General features: G+C 38.3%; 1 protein-coding gene across 3 annotated transcripts; it reads left to right on the top strand.

Moving 5' to 3' along the window:
- The first annotated feature begins 249 nt into the window (after positions 1-249).
- On the top strand, positions 250-15,624 carry LOC115600688 (NEDD4-binding protein 1-like). Of its 3 annotated transcripts, none has more exons than XM_030469932.1 (7): positions 258-582; positions 3,497-5,259; positions 8,151-8,281; positions 8,681-8,777; positions 10,369-10,476; positions 12,029-12,136; positions 14,448-15,624. In XM_030469932.1, the coding sequence occupies exons 1-7, from the start codon at positions 379-381 to the stop codon at positions 14,782-14,784; spliced, it is 2,748 nt and encodes a 915-aa protein (XP_030325792.1). In that variant the 5' UTR covers positions 258-378; the 3' UTR covers positions 14,785-15,624. The 3 variants fall into 3 exon arrangements, with proteins under 3 accessions (XP_030325794.1, XP_030325792.1, XP_030325793.1); XM_030469933.1 differs by lacking the exon at positions 258-582 and adding an exon at positions 1,557-1,977; XM_030469934.1 differs by lacking the exons at positions 10,369-10,476; positions 12,029-12,136; positions 14,448-15,624 and adding an exon at positions 9,343-9,632 and having other exon boundaries at positions 250-582.
- The last annotated feature ends 6,143 nt before the right edge of the window (positions 15,625-21,767 follow it).

Here is a 21,767-nt window from a genome sequence, read left to right as displayed (position 1 = left end):
CCGCGGGGATGGGAATTGCCGCTGAGGGGATCGCGCCTGGCGCTACCGGCGCTGCGAGCAGCCGCAGCCTCCCCTCAAGGCACCTGGGACGCGGCGGCAAAACCCCGACAGCGCCGAGCGCAACCGGCGACTCGCAGTAAGAGAAGGGTGCGAGCGGCTCGGTGGGAGGGTTGGTCCTTACCACTCCCTCTAATCCCGGCCCAGCCCACCCGAGGGCGGAGCGCCGTGGCTGCCCTGACTAAAGATGGCTCCGCGGCGGTAGAAAGCTTCATTCCGCCTCTTGACGCGGTCCGATGACGTTCACTGAGGGAGTCCGGGGATTCCCCGTGTTGTTGTCCGGGGTCCCGGCGCGATGCCGGGTCTGAGCCGCCGGTGGTGATGGCAGCTCGGTGGGCAGCCCGCGGCTCCGAGCCGGGGCTGGACGAGTTCACTGTCCCTGCGGAAAAGAGCTGTCTCCTAGAGAGCAGCCGGGGCCGCATCGAACACTTGTTCGAGGTGCAGCTGGCCGTGCTCGGGGCGCAGGGAGACCGGCGCATCTGGGTACAGTTGGAGGGCGGCAGGAAGGCCGTGCGCGCCGCCAAGGTACGGGGGGCTGGCGGGAAGCGGCGCCGGCCGCACCCGCGGGGCCTGTGTCGCCCGGGCGGGGAGCGGGGCCCTGTTTGCATACGGGAGAGCCCCTCCCGGCAAGGGCACGGTTCGGGCCGCTGCGTACGGGGTGGGGGGGGGGTGGGGGCGGGAATCGGTGCTTCACGGGGAAACTGAAAGAGCCTGCCCTGGCAAACAGGCGTGTCTCAGGTGCCGGGGTGTCTCCGGTGATGTTGACACAAGCGGATAGTGTTTAGTAGACATAGCGATAATAGAGAGAAACAATTCTGCTGAGAAGTGCGAAGTTCGTCGGTGTGGCACGGCCACCGCGGTGTGAAATACCGCTGCGAGAGTGGGGTTAAACACCTGCGGGAGCAGGCTCAGTTGTGTTTTGAAGCGCGGTTAAAATGTATCCCTGTCCTTCCCAAAGTCGGGAAATTCCTCGCAGTTGTTTGGATGTTACGGCGTTTCACAGTTGCGTTTCGAACTGAACTTTGTGGCAGTTAGTAGATTGTTAGCAATACTCTCACTATCAGCTTAACAGGGCTAGTATTTCCTCAGTGTGGAAGTTTCCTGCTTCACCAGTCTGTCTCCTGGAGCAGATAGCTTTCTTTTTAACCAAAGACATTAAAAGGGAGAGCACTCTAGGCTCTGCATGTCTCTGACTGACACTAGTTGCTGTAAAGTATCTTCACAGTTAGTTCGGTAAATCTCTTGTACAGCAAACCTTTTGGGGGAGGCTTAGCAGTAACAATGAAGTTAATACCACTTATAGTGGACTTGATAACTATCGCTGTTTGAATCGTGTGGTGGGAAGGGTAGTGTGAGCACTGGTCAGGCTGGAGGTAGCTTTCAAACCCTAAATCTTGATATGTGGACATTCGTGTCTGTTTAAGCACAGATATGTTGGTGGGGATCCTTAGCATGTGTTTTGTGACTTAATTCACAGACTTGGCAGTCCACTTTCAAAAGCTTCATTCCTTAGCTGTATGATGCATAAGACTTTGATAAGGAAAATACTATGAATATTTAGGGTCTTGACTTACTTGGTTCTGAAATTGACTCTAACCCAATTTGCTTGCATACTTGGGCTCAAGACTCCAGAAACTGTTACAGGTAGCATAAACAGCTATTCTTCTTCTTCAGGCAGCTGCAATACAACTTTTCTCTTTTCTCCAGAAAATTAAAGCCTGAAACAAACATCACAAGAATTCCATTTTCTAATTGCTGCTTTTCCTAATAACACACAAAATATTTCCTACTCCAAATTCTTTGAAGGGTGTGGGAGGCTTGACTCCCCTTACATGTAGAGCAGTTTCCAGACCCTACCTGGGGAGATTATTGACCAGAAGGTACAAACAATTGCACATCTTCATTGTCTCCCTTTAAAAGGTTTGGTGATAGCAGTTTGTTATAATTCATCAGTCACATGCAATATATTCGTTCTTCAGTGCTGCCTGGTTGGGGGGAGAAAAAAAAAAAGTTCGCAGATTTAGTATATCCTTTTTTTCTAATTATGTTGTTATCCTGTTGCTCTGCAAAAATCTCATATAATGACTAAAGCACAAAAAGTAATCCTATGTATTTTGTTATAGAAACAAGTTGTGCTAATATGGCCTTGAAGCAGCTTGCCCTGATAATCAAGATGATCTAACTCAAGAGATGATAAAGTGGTGTTATGTTACTCATTACCCTGTATTGGTTTTCAGTTCCATTTAAAGGAGAACTTTTAGTTTCCAAGAGTAAAGGCAGATAATAAAATTTTATATACTTGGGAGTCTGCAAAACAATGACTGTAGGTTAGAAACTAGTTTCACTACATAAGAGTTTTAAGCACAGAAAGAGCTAGGGGAAAAATAATTCTACCTGTAAGAAGAAATAGTGTACTGTATTGACAGGGTTCTGAACTCTGACACATTTAAAATAAGGCAGTATAGTGACTTTTCTGGTAGTAACTTTTAGGTGGCAGAAATAACAATGGGATTTTTGTTTGGGTTTTTGTTTGGGTTTTGTTTGGGGTTTTTTTTTTGTGTGTGTGCGTGTTTGTTTTTAATCTATTAAAAACCTGAACTTCTGGGGCACAGACCCATCTGGAGTCTGGAGTATTCTGTCATTTGTCAGTATCATCTGCTTTTTCAAAATACTGAGTTTCAAAGCCTCAGCTTGCTGTGGAGCTTTTGGGGTGTGATGACTTCCCCCTCTCCTCCCCTTACCCTGTGTTATATGCCCATTGTAAGTAGGTACTCTGGCTGTTGTAGGTTTAAAACCCAAATATTATATTTGGTTAATTAGGGAATCTATCACAGTCCAGATAGTAGTTTTGTCATTTGTTTGGGGTTAGATTTTTTTTTTTTTTTCTTCCCTATAAGGTATTTTTTTAATGGATACTACTGTGGCTACTAGTTATGTTGTGCCATGCCACAGGATCAGTGTCCTTGATTAAGTATAGAATAAATAATGCATAACAACTAAAAAATATAGGATAGCTACTGCTGTGATGAGTCTTTGGAAATTTTTCTTTAGAAGGTGTTTTTATAAGTTCAGTCTTACGGACTAGGTAGAATTCTTCAGTGCGAGGCATTTGTTCATGAAGCATATGTCCTCTTTGACCAAAGAATGGGGGTGGGAAAATAAATCTCTTCTGACTTGTCTTTTAAACTCTTTGAGCTTCAACTTATATATTCTCTTACTATCAGTTTCAAGTAGATTTGTAAATAAACACTAGGATATGAAAGTTAGTCTCCTATGAAATCCATTTAAAAATCATTTCTGGTATCTTTTATCTCCATTATCAAGTTTACTGGCAGTATTTACTTTCTCAAGTTTCTTGTGCCAAGTTGGCTTTATTTTTTAATGTACTTGTCCATTACTGACCTAACCAATTCACTCTGCTGTCTTTTTGTCCTTCTAGGAGTATATTAAGGGACTCTGTGAACCTGAACTAGAAGAAAAAGAGTACTATCCAAAGGACATGCACTGCATCTTTGTTGGTGCACAAAGCCTGTTTCTCAACAGTCTTATTCAGGATACCTGTGCTGATATAACAGTGCTGGAAATAGGATTGCTCAGTATTAAAGGGGGTGCAGAAGCTGTTGTTATGGCTCAGAGTCATATTCAGCAGTTTGTGAACCTTTTTGAGAATAACGAAAGCTTATTAAGTGACAATGAGTCAGAGATTAAAAAGCAATTCAGACAATTTGTGGAAGCCCATGCAGATAAATACACAATGGATTTACTGATTTTGCCTAGCTCACTAAAAAGAGAGCTCCTAGCTCTCACACAAGCTGAATGCTGTGAAGTGCACAGCAGTGTCATAGATCTGACAGGTTCTGAAAGCCCGACAGAGCTTTTACATAACAAAGCCTCTAAAGTAATCGCTACGAACAGAGGTGGAAGAGCAGGTGGTGAGGAAGCAAGAAACAATGCTGGGACACCTGTAACTGAGCTTACAAAGCAAATGGACATTGTGTTTTCTGATGCTCCTGGAACAAGTTTTATTCCCATAAATGTGCCTCTGTTAGAGACAGTGGTGTCTAAAGAAAGGCAGTCATGTAAAAGAAGATCTTCTCATGATGAGGAAAGGCTTCCTAAAAAGCAGTTCTCCTCAGAAAATGATCAGGAAGTGAAATCTTCACACAGTAATCTTTCAGGTAGTGAAGCAGTTATTGATCTGCTTTCAGATAGCTGCAGTGAAAGCAGATCAGATGATTCCAGTTATCACCTTAAAGAAGGTGATGAAATCAGTGAGGAAATGGAATATAGGATTCTTGTGAACTTTTTCAGAACAATGGGATATTCCCAAAATATTGTAGAAAAAGTTATTGGTATCCTAGGGCAATCTGTGGAACCATTAACATTGTTAGAAGAAATTGAAAGGGAAAATTTAAAATCTCAAAAAGAACATGAACAGTCATCTCAAATGCCTAAAGCTGTCAATCCCCCTTTAGGAAGTTATGCAAATAACTCACAAAAGCTAGTAGACAAAGGCAATAAAAGTCCACTTAAATTCAGCCATACTTCAAGGGAGACAAAAAATGAATATCACAAAATAAGAAATCCACCAAGCATGCAAGTCGATGCAGAAAACGAAATGCATATATTGGCATGTAAACCTGTTCCTCCTTCCAGTAAAAATTCAGCTATGTGCTATAAAAAAAGAGACATTTATTGCCCTGGTAAGAATTACAGTTCGAGATCAAGTGAGATGGAGACTGATGGTGCTGTAACTTTTGGCACTATACAAGCTGGAGCTCTGAAAGATGTTGGTTTTGTAGCCAGAGGGAGCTCAGATGTGCAGCGTACCTCGACTAAGACTAAAACTGCAGTTCATCAAAAAACTGCAGGGCCCCCAACTGTACAGAATAGTCATACTGGTTCTGAGGACCAATTAGGACATTGCAGCTCTTCTCAAAGGAGATCTCCTAACCAACGCAGTTCCCAAACCTCAAATTCTGAAAATCCTATCCCAGACCAGGTACTGTCTTCACAAATGCATCCTTCAAATTCTGATAGAGAGACAGTGGGACCACACAGACATCATCCTGATCCTTCTGTTACTGGAGTTCAGAGATTTTTGGATTCTTTGAAAAAGCCATACAGACTGGAATTGAAAAATGAACCTGGGAAACCATATTTAAAACATATCATTATTGATGGAAGCAATGTTGCAATCACGTAAGTATTGTTATCTTCAGCTATCTCTTTATTAAAAGTTCAGTGAGCTTTCAAATGAAATAGGAACTAAGGTTGCTGTGGCATGTATAAAGTTTTTGCCAGCTAGCTTTTGGTGACCAACAGCCCGTGTTCACAGCAAGGTTTTTCAGCTACTGGTAATGGCTGCAGTGGTAAGTTACTGTAAGGCTTGATAATGAAAAAGTACATGAGTCTGCTGTAGCCATTTTAATTTGCAACACATAGCAATTTTGATAGTTTTTACTCTCTTTTGTGATCGCATCTGTTTTTGTAACTGACTTATTTGGACTTGTTTTTTGTTGTTGAGATACTGTGCGCAGAAGGAAATTCGGAATTCTTTTAGCCGGTGCACTTCAGTGCACAAAACCAGCTAGACCAGTGCCGTTGTAGGATATTCTATTATGAAACAATTCTTGTAGAATTTGCTTTTGGTTTAAAAAAGAATACATAGTCTGGAGATGAACAAATACAATAACTGGTTAAAATAGAATAAGGAAAATCCTTGATTTTGACTTAACAATTGCTTGGTAATTGCAATACTCTGGGAAATATTTTCTATAAAGCCTTTCAGGCTTAGCTTTCCTGCTCTAATAAAAAATTGCAAATTTGTAGAAACAAGGAGCTCAGATTTATTAAGCCCAAATACTAAAATAATCTGAAAAAACAGAATAAGCAATGAAAACTGAAACTAGATGCACTTTGGAGGTAGGCGAGATCCTATTTGATAACAACATGTTTCCAAATGAAAAGTGAATTACTTCTACAGCCTTGCTTACTAGGCAATGGTCAAATTTGAAGCCTGATTTGTGCCACTTCAAAACAACCTGGTTTGAACTATCAGTGCTTCAGCTCCATGGAGCACTTCAGTCGGAATTTAATTTCAGTGAGCTCTGCTCTGTTGCAAGCAATTTTGTGCATGAAACGTAATTTGCTTTGCATGCATCTAGCAAAGAAGTTGAGTTACCATCAATGTAAGCATTTCGGTTTTTTGCTTCTGCTCTTAGCATCTTGTAATTTTAAAGTGGAGGTTCTTATAGTAGTAATGTATTTTTCCTTTAACAACATTACACATTAGTGCTTGAGTCCTGTTACTTTTTGCAAATGTAGGCATGCAACAAAAATATTCCATCCTCCTCAATAAAACTTGCAGAATAGGGAACCCCGTGTATATGTGCACACACTTCATCTCCTATTCCTCATGATACCTGGAAGAATGTATGCAAATGAGAGTAGACAATTATAGAGCTGTTGGATAATTGTAATGGATTGGTTGACAGAGCACCATGCAAACAAACTCTATAAAGTAGGTACGGTTAATACTGAGAAGATCATTTACTTTGAAAAGATCACTGCATTGACCATGATGCAAGGATTCTGCATTATCGTAAATGCCTTCTAATTCCTTTTTCTTCCATATTTCTATTACAGACAACTTTGGAAGGTGTTGCAAATTACAGTTTTCTCCTTTTTAAATGTTAAAACTAACCGGAATATCAAAAATCAGTTAGAAAGTATTTTGAAAAACTTGTGCTTTACTTGGTTCATTTTAACATTTGTCTCATCAAAAGTATCCTTGAATTGATCGTTGTTCTCTAGTCAGGAAGAGATGTGGATTCGTTCTTGTTATACTAAGTAATTCTGGCAAGCATTCAGGTCAAAAGGTTTTGTCAGTGTCTGCTATGGGGCTTTTTTGTAGTTTTGGAATATGAAAGTGAGCAAGGACAAGTACCATATTTCTTCTTAATGAGGAAGTGGTAGTTTTTAAACAGATTGTCGGCTCCACTTGTCAATGTAACGAGTAAGCTTACTATGAGAACTTGCTATGTAAGATTTCTTTAGTGCATTCTGAGTTCCACTGCTGAACATGCATGAAGCCTTATTTTTAATTTTGAAACCATGCTGCCAGAACCAAAATAGAGTACTTTAAGCAAAATAATAATTCTGAGAGGTCACCTGTATCCCCAGATAAAGTGGGAAAAGATTAGACTGTATAAGTGTTTCTTAAACACTTCACTATTTTAAAATACAGATTTTAATTTTGGAGATTGGAAATCCTGAAAAGCCTTGTATTGGCTGTATTAACTTCCCATTTAGCTGGAACTAACGCTTGAATAGGATAATTTCTAAAAATAGGACAGACTACTACCAGTGATGGTATGAATTTTGTCAGATGCTCTTTGGCTGAGCCAAACATATATGACTGGTTAAGATACATGTATCATATGTCATCTGCTTTGTGCTGTTAGATGAAAGATGCTTCCCAAAGAACAGACTTAAATGTTGTTTAGGAGAAGAAAATAAACTTCTCCAGGAAAAAAAAAAGTATAGTGTTTTTAGTGTTTTATGTACTATAACAAAATAATGCTGAAGCCTGATCTAGAATTAATTTAGTATTTCAGGCAGTTGACAGCTGGCACAGTTTCCCAGAAGTAACTATGTAAACACAGATCTAAAGATGCATGTATACACAGTTACATGTGTTAATGGGGGGGGAAAAAATGGATGTATGCTTCTAGTTTCACTACCAGCTGATACCTTGAAATTCCTAGATGATTTTTTAAAGATAAACCAACTTCTGCTTACTCAAATGTTGTTGTACCCATGAAACTTAAAGGAGACTGAGCTATAGAGTTGTGAAGTGATGTTTCTATTCTCTCCTTTTGCTGAAAATCTCTTTCCATTTATAAGATTCTTCATCTATAGCATCTATCTACTTTTTCCTTTTTTTTTTTTTTTTTTTTTTTTTTTTTTTTTTCCTGGCAAGACCATATGTGTAACTGCCAGATTCACTTGGCAAGGTTTACTTCCTTTTTCTTTGCGTTTATGGTAGTAAAACGTAAATTTCATCTCCCTTCTCTTTCTTTCACCCCCAGTCATGGTCTCAGGAAATTCTTCTCCTGTCGAGGAATTGCAATAGCTGTTGACTACTTTTGGAAACGTGGCCACAGAAATATTACTGTGTTTGTTCCACAATGGAGAACAAGACGTGATCCTAACATTACAGGTGAGGGAAATAAGTTGCCTAATGTTTTCTTTATTAAACTACATTGTAAATATTTCTTTGGATAGTTTTGTGAAGAATGAATGGAGAAGGAATATTTGATAAAAGGTTAAAGCCTGAGCACTCTGGTTGCTCAGCATCAGTAATTGGGTTTCTATATACAGTATGAGACACTCTGAAATGCTGTTTAGGATAACTGATGTGCCATCAGTGGAGGCTTTTTTGTTTGGTTTGGGTCTTGTTTGCTCTTTAATTTCTAGTTTCAACCTCTTCCTCCCAATTTTCATAATATTAGTAATTCTTCAGCTATGAATATGTTGTTTCCGTTAATAGGTACAGAAATAACCCATCTTCTCTGCTAAGGCTTTTGTTTTAAAGAACAGTTGTTTCATGTTTTAACAGAGCAGGATTTCTTAACAAAGCTCCAGGATGTTGGAATATTGTCTTTAACCCCTGCAAGGGTGGTTTTAGGAGCAAGAATTGCTGCTCATGATGACAGGTATGGAATATACACAGTCTCTTTAAACATCTGCCTAATGGGTGTAAAAGCTTCATACTTTGTGAATGGTTGTATTAGCTAGTTCTTCAATGTATCTAGACAGAGAGCTATGCTTCCAACTTAAGACTGACCTCTACATTTGTTATGTTATTTTACTGTCCAAAGAAACATTTCTATATTTAGAAATAATATTATACACAGAAATTAGTGGAATGTGGCACATTTTCATGGCAATTTTAACCATAAAAAAAACCAAACCAAAAAAACCCCGAAGATCCATTTCAAATGCCACCACTTGCATTGAGTAAGAAATTAATCTTCTAGTAATGTTTTTTTGTGTTCCTTATCAGTCTGTTGGAATTGTCTTTTATGTTTGGGGAACACTAGCGTACGTGAGCTACTGATAAGGTGCTGTTTTGTTACGTTTTTTTACTCTATGCCATTGTGGCATACAGATATAGGTGTGCACTTGAGCACTGCATTTGTAACAATGTGTAGTCTACAGAATTTCCAAGCTAACTTGAGCACCTAAGTTCAACTTCAAAATGTGGGGGTCATCTTTCAGTACAGTAAGATTCAGAGGCTTCTTGTTGGGTGTTGGAGGGGTTTCCAAGTGCTTATATTGCTGAGTTTCCCAGTCTTGAGACATGGCTAAAAGCACATGCCGCTTAAGTTTATTCCTACAAATAATCATTCATACTTTATTTTTCTGGCTATAAAATTGTCACGTTTTTGCATCATGGGCATGCCTGGTTTTGTTAGGTTGTGCAGCCATGCACCGGATTGCAAAACTTGATATGCAAAAGATAAGTGCACTCTATGTATCTTCCTTGTTAAAATATGATAACTGTGATCTCTTAAATAAGAATGTCATAGAAAAAAAAAAGTAGTACAAGGCAGCCAAGCTGGAGTTGTTTACACACTTAGGTTTTATATACACCCAGCATTTCATATAAAAATGCTATGTAGGTGCAGTAGAAATGAGTGTTGTGCTAACACATTTGCACAACAGTGTACACTTGTCTCTAAAAGGACACCATCTCTTTGCTAAAATAGTTTCAATGGCAAAAAGCTTGTTTTCAGATAGGTAAAAAAAAAAAAAATCCTTTTGTCATAATTTAACAACAAAATGGTAACCACACTCTTTGTTAGCAAGTGTTGACAGAGCAAACAACTGACATGCAGAAAATGGATATTGATGTTGACCAAAAGAGTATATGGAGACAAGTTTTTGTTGGAATGTGTAATACTGTACTTTTTTGTAAAGCAAACCGTGTGCCTCTACAAATACTTAGAATCTGATAATCCAATGGGTTTGAGGGAGTTTTGCTTGTGGGTTTTTTTTTTTTTCTTTTTTGATGGGGGGAAAAAAAGCCTCCCATGAAGACTTTGCTGCACTAAATAAATGCATGCCACCTAAAATGCTTATAGTTATATGATGGGTCAAAGCAGCATCATTTTCTGGTAATCAAAGTGCTTGTTTTCATGCAAGGAGATTACTCTTGGATGGTAAAATGTTTAGTTTTCTGAATCTGTAGACAATTTTCAGCAAAGCAGGCTTTCTTAACTGTTTTTGAAATGAATCTTACAGGTTTTTATTACACCTTGCTGATAAAACTGGAGGTGTTATTGTGACTAATGATAACTTCAGAGAATTTGTGACAGAATCAATTGCCTGGAGAGAAATTATTCAAAGAAGGTAATTACTCCATTTCTATGAAACCTTAAAAGGATGTCTGTCCTCACAGTTGTAGGCACTATACCTTCATGTGGGATTTTTATTTTAATTAATCTGTCATGAAATTCTGGTACAGCCCAACGAAGTCTGTGCTTCACCACTTTGATTCACGGCCTTATAATCATGTGTCAAGTAGTTTAATATCCCTGTTATATATTCTCTAATGTACATCTGTTAGTTGCTCACATAAATAGGAGCTTGGTGTAGAAGGTAAGATATGTGAATTCTGAAGTTCAGTGTTAAATCCTGTTAGAGTACATGCTTTGCAGTCCATTCTCACAGGCTTTCTTGTTTTGTATTTCATTTCTTGAAGGAAACATGATATCTGATGCTCACATACAGGATCATTTTTAAGGTCTCAGAATCCATCAGTCATTACTGTAGTACAGCAAATTGATACAGCTAAAGAAAATAATGAACACTTGCAACATATTCCTCTAGCCATTTCCCTGCAATTGTTGAGTGTTCTTTGGGTTTAGATGAATTCAATTAGCTTTCAAATTATCCCTGCTTCAGCTTGTGGATTCTCAGTCAATTAGTTTCTCCTGTTCAAGTGGTTTCTTTTTGTTCACTTGGTTGTTTTGCTTCTTCCTCCTCCAGTTAAATCAGATCATTTTATTATTATTAAGGCATGACCTTCTGTTGTCCACTAATCCCTCAGTCTCCCTGACATTTTCTGACGGTACATCTGCTGCAGTGAGTGGGATGTGTACAGGTCAAATGAAATAAATAAAACCTGCCCTGGGTTCTCACAGTATAGATAGGAGAATGTGGAATTCATGTTGACTAATCATGTAGGTATTTGCACAATTTCTTGAGTGAGTTCTACCCAAGTCAGGCTTTGTTCTACAGAACTTCAGCAAGAATTCTTAGCATGTCATTCTGGGTTTGTGGTTTTAAAAGCTTGTGCTAACATCTCCTATTAGTTTTACTTCTGGGAAAATTCCACCGTACCAAATTTTCTCCTTGCAGAAAAATTTTAGTTGAACTGGCTTTCTTCAATGCAGAGTTCCCAAGATGATTCCAGAAAAAGAGCTTCTTTGTGTCTTATCTGTAAACAGCTAATGCTGTGTTTGCTAGTTGTGAGACTTTCTGATAACATATGCGTTTTAGCTACATGGTTGAAGGCCCTTACAAGGTTGAAGGCCCTTACAAGGAAGGGGAGTTTGAACAACCAGAAAATTTTCTCTAATTGCCTAGAAAGTACCACTCTGGTTTTGTTGTAAAAAGTTGCAGTCATCGAACACTTGCTGTCAAGGAAGAAAAAAAACATAAAAAAGCAAAGCTCAGTGTTCTGCAGTGCCATGGGAACAGATCACAAAAGCTCCCAAGCTCCAATTAAATTGACAGTAAATACTGGTTGTATCTAAAATGGATTACTGGTTAAGCTTCGGTGACTCCTGATGTGGTGTAGTGTGTCTGCTGTAATGCCACTTATCCTGCACTACAAAGGTGAAGGTAATAAAGATGTAATACATCGTTATTAAATAATATTGAAAGAAATCTCTTTCAGGTTGCTCCAGTACACTTTTGCTGGTGATATATTTATGGTTCCTGATGATCCTTTGGGAAGAAATGGACCTAGATTAGATGACTTCCTTCGAAATGAGGGCTCTTCTAGGTATAAACGCTACTTCCACTTTTCTTGGGTACAGTTATGATTTCACATTTGGAATAAACTGTTTTCCTGGTTCACTTGAGCACTTCTTCAGATCTATACTAGTAAACATATAGTGAAATTAAGCAAGAATATTGTAGGTTGTAGTAGCTTTAACAAAAACATGTTTTTCCTGTTACTTCAGCCTGTTCAGAAACTGCTGGTGACATTTACATCTAATCAAGATTTCTCTCAGAGCTAAGATAAGTAAAACAATAACTTCCTCTGAGATTCAATTGTGACAGCTTTCATACAAAGGTGGTTGAAATTATGTTAACATCACACAAAGCTGCCAGTGGTTTGGGTATGGTGGTAGCCTGCTATCCCGTTACTTATGGTGATGTTATTTAAAACACCTTGGTTGATCACTTATTCATAATGGGACAATAGGTGCTACAAAAGAAACTCTACACTCATTCTTTGTCATGGGAAAGACATTTCACTTCTCACTTGAGGTGTGAACTTGTACTGTTAATAAAACAATTTTTGAGGAGCATTGTTGTTAAATGCGTTTTTAGTAATATTTTAAATAATAATAAATATTTCCTGTAATAATAATAAATAGTTCCTGTAAGATTATTATACTTTGAAAATGTTCATATATTGCAGGTATGAATTTGCTTTACATTAACCATCAAGATGTGAGAATGGGTTTGCTCTTTTGTGTGAGAAAATAAGCTGCTCTTTTCTTTCACCACCTTAAGAATTATAAATGCTAATGGTAGTGAGGAGTATTGAGAGAGCTTTTAGAAACAACTGAGGTAATTAAAAATCAATAATAAAAAAGAAAAGTTATACTTAACTAATTCTTTGTATTAATCTTTATCTCAGCTATTGGAAACAACTAAGGAAAGTGAGAGGTATATACCACAAGGTCACAAGTTGATCTGAAAATAACCATGTAATGTTGGCATGAAAAAAGCTAGTGTAGTTCTGGAACTCCAGTAGGAAATGCTAAGAAAGTAATATAATACTTATAATAAGTACATTATGTATAATTACAAATAATATATAAATGTAATACGTTTTGTTGGAATAGAAGGGTTCTAATATAAAGCCCTTAGAAGATGTCATTTGAAACATTGTATTTTAGCTGCCTAAAACGCAATGCTGAGTCTGAAAAAACGTGAAAACAGTATGTTTTGAGAGGTGACTGTGCTGACTGTAGAAATGGAAAGAAACTCTTCTGAGAAGACTGTAGAAGAGCTTAAGTTCCTATCCGTAAACTTGGAACTAGAACTAGGCTTTGATTTTGGGGTGGTAGGGTTTTTTGGTTTTAGGGTTTGGGTTTTTTTTAAGGGGTAGGGGTTGTTTGTTGTGGGGTTGGTTTTGGGTTTTTTTTTTTTTTTGGTTGTTGTTGTTTTTGACACAGGAAAGATACCAGTGTAAAGAGTTAATTTTGTTCCTTCCCTGAGACTTTTCTGCTCGAGTTAAATAATGCAGAAAGCATAAATGGCACCAGGAACAAGATCAGAAACTAGAAGGATCTTGAGCAATTAAGAGAGCTTTTCCATACTGAGTAATGAGAGGTGACATAACCTGAATGTTTTTAAAATAGAGCTCTGCAATTTAGATACTGTTTCCCTTGGTGGTAGGAAACTAGACTGTAACATGAGTTCCAGTTTCTTTGTTTTCTTTGTTACCTGGTGGCATCTGAAGTAGAGTTGGCCCTAAATTCTGTAGTGCTAGCATTTTTTGAGTAGCAACAAGTTTTCAAAGTTTGACATGAAATGTCAATAATTAGGGAACAATATTCAGATCCTGAAACTGCTGAAAAACTTCATTGCCCCATTAAGGATATCATGTGAGGGGAAACAAGACCTTGATCTAAATGTGAGCACAGCTTGGTCATGAGCAAAAGTAGATGAGGAATAGTCTTGTGGAGCATCTGGAAGCCTTTTTGGTCTGTCAGTATTTTCACATGCTCTGAGTCGTGTATGTGTGTTCAATGTGTCTTTTTATCCATTTGGTTCAATAACACTGATGTTAGTTCTTCCATAAAATAAGCTTTGATTGTTGCTGTTTTCTATCAAGTACATGCAATGTATTGTAACTAGTCTGAGATAATGTTAATGTTATTTAGTCATGCCAGATTCAAATTGAAAACTGTTATACCTACTGTTTTGTTTCACTTTGAAAAAATACTTATTACTTGATTCCAATCAGTAACTAGCTGAGCACCAGTGAGTATAGGGGTTATACTCATTTTCCTTTTCTGTCTCTGTACAGAGACAGCTAACATCTCCTTAATCAGAATTTTTGTTTTGTTCCATAGAGATTTCTGGTCAGCACCAAAGGCTTTCCAGAGCAGTAGACAATATTCTTCTGAGACACCTTTCTCCACATCAGTCGCCAGACCAACCAGTAACAGTCAACAACCTAAAAACAGAGTACATGGTGATTGTGCATCAGCACGGCTTCCACTGGAAACAAACACAGAGGCCTGCTCAGCCGTTCCACCACAGAGATCTGACTCAGAAACAGCACGCTTAAGAGAAGCCCTGATAAAAATTTTTCCTGATCATGAGCAAAGACACAAGATTGATCAAATACTAGCTGATCATCCATTCATGAGAGATCTTAATGCACTGTCTGCCATGGTGCTTGACTGAATAGTATACAGGGGTTTATATCACAACTCATCTGACTAACTTTGAATATCAATGTGAAGAAAAATGTTGCTCTGTTGATGTTACTTTGTGAATATTCAAAACTTAATTTTATTTGTATAAACAAAGATATTTTTTGTGTATGTTCTGTTGCTAATAGATGCCAGTTTTTGATAAATTAAAACCTGCTGCTATTACACATTTGTAGGAATATTTTCTAGGAAAAAAAAACCAAACCAAATCTGCTTCACTTGAATTGCTTATTAAAGCAGCAGCAGTTCTAAAGAACTGTTGCCACTTTAAATAGTGTGTTAGCATTTTTAAAAAAAACCCTTTCCTGAAAAGGGAAAAATCATGCCAGAGGTTTAGAAGTGACTCTTACAGCCTTAGATATATTTTCCAGGTGTGCACATAACATACTTTAACATAAGTCATGCATCTGTCAGATATCATTGTTGGTGTTTGTATCTAGAGTATAGATATTCTTAGAAAACAAATGCTCTGTAGTACCTCCTTCACTTATGAACTTGGAAATATTTTGCCATGGAAATAAAACAGACCCTCGTATTACTTTCAGATGCTAAGACTTCTGCATAATGTGTATGTGAACCTGCTTTCCTTAAGCCTGCATCGTGGATTTTGGAAATGGGTTATACTCCTCGTGGTATATGGATAACAGTTTGAAGATGACTGTATGGGAGCAGTGGATGTTCGGTGTATTGTTTACGTTCTGTCACAAGGTGGCGTTATGCATCTGTTGGTTTGTAATGATCAACAGGAAGGCTTCTGACATTCTGAAATGCTTGTACTTGTATACAGAAAGATTAAAGGCAAGACAAATAACAAGAGCGTTATGGATAAATTTGTGTGTTGTATGAATAACTTATACTAAGCAGCCTTCTGATACTATGGGTGTGGATTTGTGTGTGTGGATAAAATCTCAGTCTCCGTGAAATGAAAATGAAGAAAATCCGTTTGCCTTTTGTCTTGGGTTCAGCTGTAGTAGTCATTTTTCTCCATCTTAGTAGACACCTTTTTATCCAGATTGAGAGATACTATGCTTCCTAGGAGAAAGAAGGTTTCAATTAGAAAGTGTAAATTCACAGCGCTCATCAACAGAAGATACTTGTAATGCTTTAAAAGATCTGGTATGTACATTGGGTTTTAAGTTGGAAATTCTGGTGACCATCAATACTTTTTTCAGAGTAACTTTAGTATCTCTAACAATCTGCGCTGTTACCTGTTTGTCTTTGCCCTGACTGTCCTACATCTGAATGCTGTGACAAGCTAGTAACAATATGCTGCCATTTACATAGAAATGGCATGCTGTCTTGTGCAGAGCTAATACACTCCAGTTAAAAGTCAGCTCCACCCCTTTAAGTCTCTTCTGGGATCTCTCCCATTGGTAAGGGTGAAAAAAGGGAACACAATTCATGAAAGCTGACCAAGAGGACCACTTTCAGGAGCAGGAGCAAAGTCAAAATTACTGTGTGTCTCTACATGTTGAAGTCTGTTATACCTTTCTTTTAACTGTTTTCTGGTTTTAAGTGTTCACATGAGTAAAATCATGTTAGACTACGAAGACAATCTGGGCTACAGAGCCCATGTTAAACTTCTGACATACTGAGCCCTACCCTAAAGCATGAGTCTAGTGGCTTTCTCTCAGGTTCCCTGGGTTCTAAATTGCTCTCTGTTTAAATGCAAGAGAGCTGAAATATACTGAGGAAATGAGGGTGTTGAAAGTTTGTCTTCACGCGTGGCCCTCTCACATTTATTGTGAAGCCAGAAACAGAAGACAAAGTCTTGGTTGTCCCTTACCAGCAGCAAAGTGAAAGATGATTGCAACAAGAGCATGAGAAAAGTTTTAAGAACAGTTGTTACAGAATCTCAAAAATACAAATAAGGATGAAGAAAGACTTTGAATGTGTTTCTACATCCAAATAGACTTTTGTCTATGCCCACAGGGGCAAGAGATAAGTACCATCGTGATTACTATCATGATGTATGGGAAGACATGGTGAAGTATGGAAACTCATCGCCAGCTAGCAGTGGATTAGGGAACTATATTAATACTAGTAAATGTGCTGTTTGCTTCTATACTAAACATCCAATCTTAAAGGAATTAAAAGAATGTGGTGTCAACTGTTCAGCAGAATAATAGCTGATAACTTTTGCATGACACAAGAAATCTAGCTGGAAATAGTAGCTATCTAAAACCTATAATCTTACCACTTTTCCCCAGATAGAGGACAGACTTGACAAATTGATTCTGGTAGTAGAAACTTACTGCTGGATGTTAAAGCAAGCTGTCACAGCTGACGTTCATGTAAAATGATACCAAGTGAGGCCAAAGGTTCTTTATTTTCATTTTTTTTTTTTTTTTTTTTTCCCTGGGTTATATTGTCACTTCAGCTTTGAGTTTTAAATACGGCATCTCTGTTAACAGGGAAGATGACAAATATAACCAGTATGGTCTGAATTTTCCCTGAGGGGGATGGGTGGCGCTGTTGTAGTGTTATGCCATATGGTGGGGGAACACCCAGGATTGCATTTCAGCTACACTTAGAACAAAACCATCAGTGTATTTCCATTTTGTTTTCATTTGTTCTTAGTTCTCTAATAGCCTACTGACTGTAAGTATGGCTCTTTCAGTGCACAACAGAACTAGCACTACCTGAAACAGCAACCAAGAAAGCTTTCTTGCACCCAATAGAACAAGGTTTTTGGTTGGAATTTTTTTCTTTTTTTTTTTTTCCTTAATGGCAAAGAAAACAAGTTATTTTTTTTAGACAAGAAAGTTGGTCTGAGATTCTCCTTTATCAACTGCACAAAGTGCTGAAAGTGAAATGTCATAGGAAAAGGTCAGATCTAAGTCTGAATGTAGCCAGAATGTTCCCGGTCCCTAGAATAAACTACTATCTTGTGAGATGGTATATATTGCTAATGCAGCTTTCAATTTCTCAGTATTATGGGAAGATGAAGGAATAATTCTTTGATCTTGCACAGAACTTCCCTGTTGTCTAGGATAAGATATTTATAATTTCAGGTAGATAAAACTGTTTTTACCTAGACAGAAAAGCCCTGGTTTTACCTGTGATTTTAAAAAAGTGCCAAGACCTAGCAGCAACAAAATCCCAAAATCCTAGATATATGTATAATCTCCTAGCTCCATACTAAAACAATGAAGATCGTAATTGCCTAAGTGCATTCAAGTAGTTGTCTGTGTGATAACAGATGTGTAACTGTGGTTTAGTTCTGCTGTGATCCCTGTGTACCAAATGGCACAGTTTAGATACCCAAGGTCCTCTGGATTTGTCGGTTTGGGCCTAACAGGATCCCACCATTTTGGAAAACGGAGTTGGCAACCTAAGAGAAAAAACACCTCAGTTTAAAAACATGAAATATACTATTGTATTTATCGCAAAATACTATTTCCTAATGCTAACCTGCATGACAAGAAGAAAAATATGAAAATTGTCAAAATATTGTGATATTTGGGAAAGCTGTTCACTGAAAAAAGTTACGGTGAAAACCTTAATATGAGTAGATTAAAATCTCTAGACAGAGGCTGTTATAGAACTGAACCAGTTTTTTTCACACAGGAGCATTACACAGGTCCATTCGCAAGTTTGCTGAAGACAAGAGAGTGCCTATTGGTAGCAGGTAACCCCACTGGTTATATAGCAAGTGCCCATGTGTTCTCTATGTCTGTGAAAAAACACTGATTGATTAATGATAACCTAACAACATATTGTAAATCACCTTTCGTTTTAAAGCAGAGAATAAGCATGTGGAGAGTTGATTTTAGCATAAAATACATCATAATTCCCATTCTTTGCATAGATAGATCTGAGACAATGTTTAGATTTTAATGGGTAGAAAACATGCAAGAAAAGGGCTTTGACATGAGAAACTAAGGAGTTGCCAAGGAGTGTATTGGATGAGTATCTGTTTTCTTATCAACCAAAACATTCCATACAGATGGCCAGCATAGTCATTCCCATATTTCAGAGACATTGAGGCACAAGAAAGAACCAACTTGTCTAAAACTGCTCAGTTTGGCAGATGGAAGTAGTGAGCAAGCTCCTAAGCCTCACTGCAGCAACCTTGGTAAATTCCACCTCATCCCACAGCAATATCTATCCTGCCTAGGCTGTTCAAGGCTAATGTGAAGATGCTTCTCAGCTGTCTCTAGCACCATCCACTCTGTAACCAGCACCACAACAGCCCTGCTGCTGTGGAAAATAAGGCTTCTAAGGGTGTCCATCTTGTTTACCTCAGGTGAGCTGTGGCAGGGACAGAGGGAAAAGAGGCATGAGGGAACAGGAGGATTGGTGACTGACACAGTGCTTCAAGGAAGGATTTAGGAGCTTGCATGGCAGCCTGGCAACAGCTGTGCTGCTTTTCTGTGCCTTGGCCTGATTTTGCAGGCAGGTTGAGAGTGAATGCGTGAGAGACATTGAGGGGAGAGAGGCTGGAAAGAAAGTGACAGGGAATGGGGGAGCAGAAGCCAAATGTCTGCTCAGTGCCAGACCCTGTCGTAACAACAAAGCCCTCAGCTACGTACAGAGCAGCTCCACAGTAGGTATGTGATTTAGGTGAGCTTAAATCTTCCTGTTCTACCCGCAATGCTAGGCTTGATAAAATAATGTTGGTGTTAAACCAAGATGGCAAACTGCAGGTAGCGCACTGTGATGAACAGCCTACATATCAAGCAAGTATCAGAGAGGCCAAGACTGTGTTCCTGTTTTTAAGCAATTCCTAAAAGATACAATCAAATGTGTTTCCTGTTAGGGCTACATAAACACTGTAGCTATCCATAGTAAAGGAGGAGACAGTCTTTTTACCTCAGTATATAGCAAGGCTTCTGTTCATATGAATTGGTTTGCCACAACTGATGGCAGGGATTCTGGGGGTTTGTTTTTCTTGTCCTAAATGATTGAGCTGTGCCTGAAAAGTATTCACTATTATGTTCTTATGCCAAAATAAATATTCATGCTTGGATTTAATCGGGAATAGATGAATCACTTCAAAGTTACACAATTACTTAATCAAGCAAAGAGGGAACACCCGTGTGATTTTTGGGCTGTGTTTGTTTGTTCTTGGTTTTAAAGGGAAATGGCCTGTTCTTTTTTCACTTGGTCTGATGTTAGCTGTAGGCTCCCTTAAACTGCCTGGAGCCTGCATGCATGTGTGAACATGCTTCTTGAAGAACTTGTCTTCTTTCATTTATGTGTATCCTGGTTGCGTACATGTTCATTCTTTAGGTGCTGGTGTGAGAAAATACGTATATTGTAATCTTCTATCTCTGAAGTCTGTTCCTGAAGTATGCTTCATGCTATTCAGCCTTTGACTTCTGAAAAAACACTACTAGGAGCAGTGTTCTGAGTGGAAAATAACAGGGACCTTAAAAAGGAACATCCCTTAGGAGTGAGTGTTGCGGTATTCTCCTTCTCCTCCCTTTAACACTTTATAGAATGCCTGTCCAGGATAGAGTCCTGAGACTTTGACTCTGATGCCTTGTGTGAAGATGGTGATATATTGATCAGTTTATTGTTCAAAGCAGTTTTTTCCCTAAGTTTTAAGATAGGCATTATGTAATGTAAATAATTTTATTCTGTTGTAAACAAGCAAAGCTATCAAATGAATCCTAGCGTTTGCTGGTGCTGCTGTTTTTCCTTTCTCTTTCAGTGCCATATAAGGGTAGTTTGTGTTTTTGAAGAGCGTTTCTGAGCTGCCTTTTGCAATAGCAGAGCAAGTGTCTGAGAAAGTTCCATGAAAAACAGTGAATCATACAGAGTCTTTCTAATACTGACAGTGTTTCCTTCTGTTTTGCAAGCTTGCAGGCTGTGTTTGTTAGGAATGCCTTTCTTGATGGAATTTTTTGTAGCTGCATGCAATGCTATTTTTAGACCTGGGCCTAATTTATGTTCTGGATGGCTCTTTTATTTGGAAGCTCGCAGCTCTGCTATAGTTTATGTATAGGACATGTTACTTTCATAAATACAGTTTAAAATAATAATTCCTTTGAAGATTCAAAGACTACTTAATATGCTGTGTGAAGCAGTATAAACTGTGGTAGGTATTCTGGTATTTGGAGGAGTCTGGTTACAAAACCAGGCGTGTCTCTGATATGTTTAGTTTCTCTCTTGGGCCTTACAGCAGTGCAGCTAGTAGTGCTCAACATATTTTTAATGCCTTAGGCTGCTACAATGTGTGCTCAGTTTAGTACATAGAATTTGGTATGTAATTCTATGCATACAGAGGAAATGTTGCAATGCTCAGGTAGAAGGGATAGACAATTGATTAATTTTAAAAAACAGATGGATTTTAGGTACGTGCATTTGTCTCCTGTGCCTGTACGCGCTTATGTTTAGAATATGGTTCCATTGCACTGTGGAAGCTCTGCAGCTATATATGACAAACCAAGTTTTGCTGTCTGTCTAAGCTAGCTAAATTCTGTAAGATTGCATTATATCATTTTAAATGGCTACTTCTAAGGGAGCATTTTTAAGAGGAAACTGGGTTTGAACACATTGGTTCCCCTTTTCAGTTTACACTTGAGTACATTTTTAACTGTTTCAGGAACTATACTTTCAATGTACACAAGAGAACTAAAATAGTACATATTTTTACTAAAAAAATTAGGTACACTGGTCCAAAGACATCAGAGGTCAGCTGAAATATACCAATTAAGTTTTATTTTCTTATCATTTGTCAATAAGTATGGGGATCATTGTGATTCAAATCCAAAGTAATGTATAATTTTTTTCCCTGGCTGTTGAATAAACATACTATATTCGAAGTAGTGAGTCTCAGTATTATTAATTTTAAAAGAAAATACTGCTGAGCAAAATATTATTCAGAGCTATTTGTAAAAAATAAAAGGCTGGTTTGCACGTGTTTTGGTATAGAAACACGCACACACACCCTTTTTAAAACAATGTTAAAAATTAGTCAAAACTGTGAGTGTTTCAGTTCTTTAG

This window comes from Strigops habroptila, chromosome Z, assembly GCF_004027225.2.
Source record: "Strigops habroptila isolate Jane chromosome Z, bStrHab1.2.pri, whole genome shotgun sequence".
In the NCBI taxonomy this organism is placed as follows: Eukaryota; Metazoa; Chordata; class Aves; order Psittaciformes; family Psittacidae; genus Strigops; species Strigops habroptila.
The sequence above is the reverse complement of the archived record's forward strand: the minus strand, read 5'-3'. Positions and strand labels throughout refer to the sequence as shown.

Bases quoted from the DNA above. Each gene is read 5' to 3' on its own strand.
- LOC115600688 (XM_030469932.1), top strand. From the start codon at position 379: ATGGCAGCTCGGTGGGCAGCCCGCGGCTCCGAGCCGGGGCTGGACGAG. The intron at 10,477-12,028 runs GTAATTACTCCA...AATCTCTTTCAG, and splicing joins AGAGAAATTATTCAAAGAAG to GTTGCTCCAGTACACTTTTG. The intron at 12,137-14,447 runs GTATAAACGCTA...TTTGTTCCATAG, and splicing joins CGAAATGAGGGCTCTTCTAG to AGATTTCTGGTCAGCACCAA.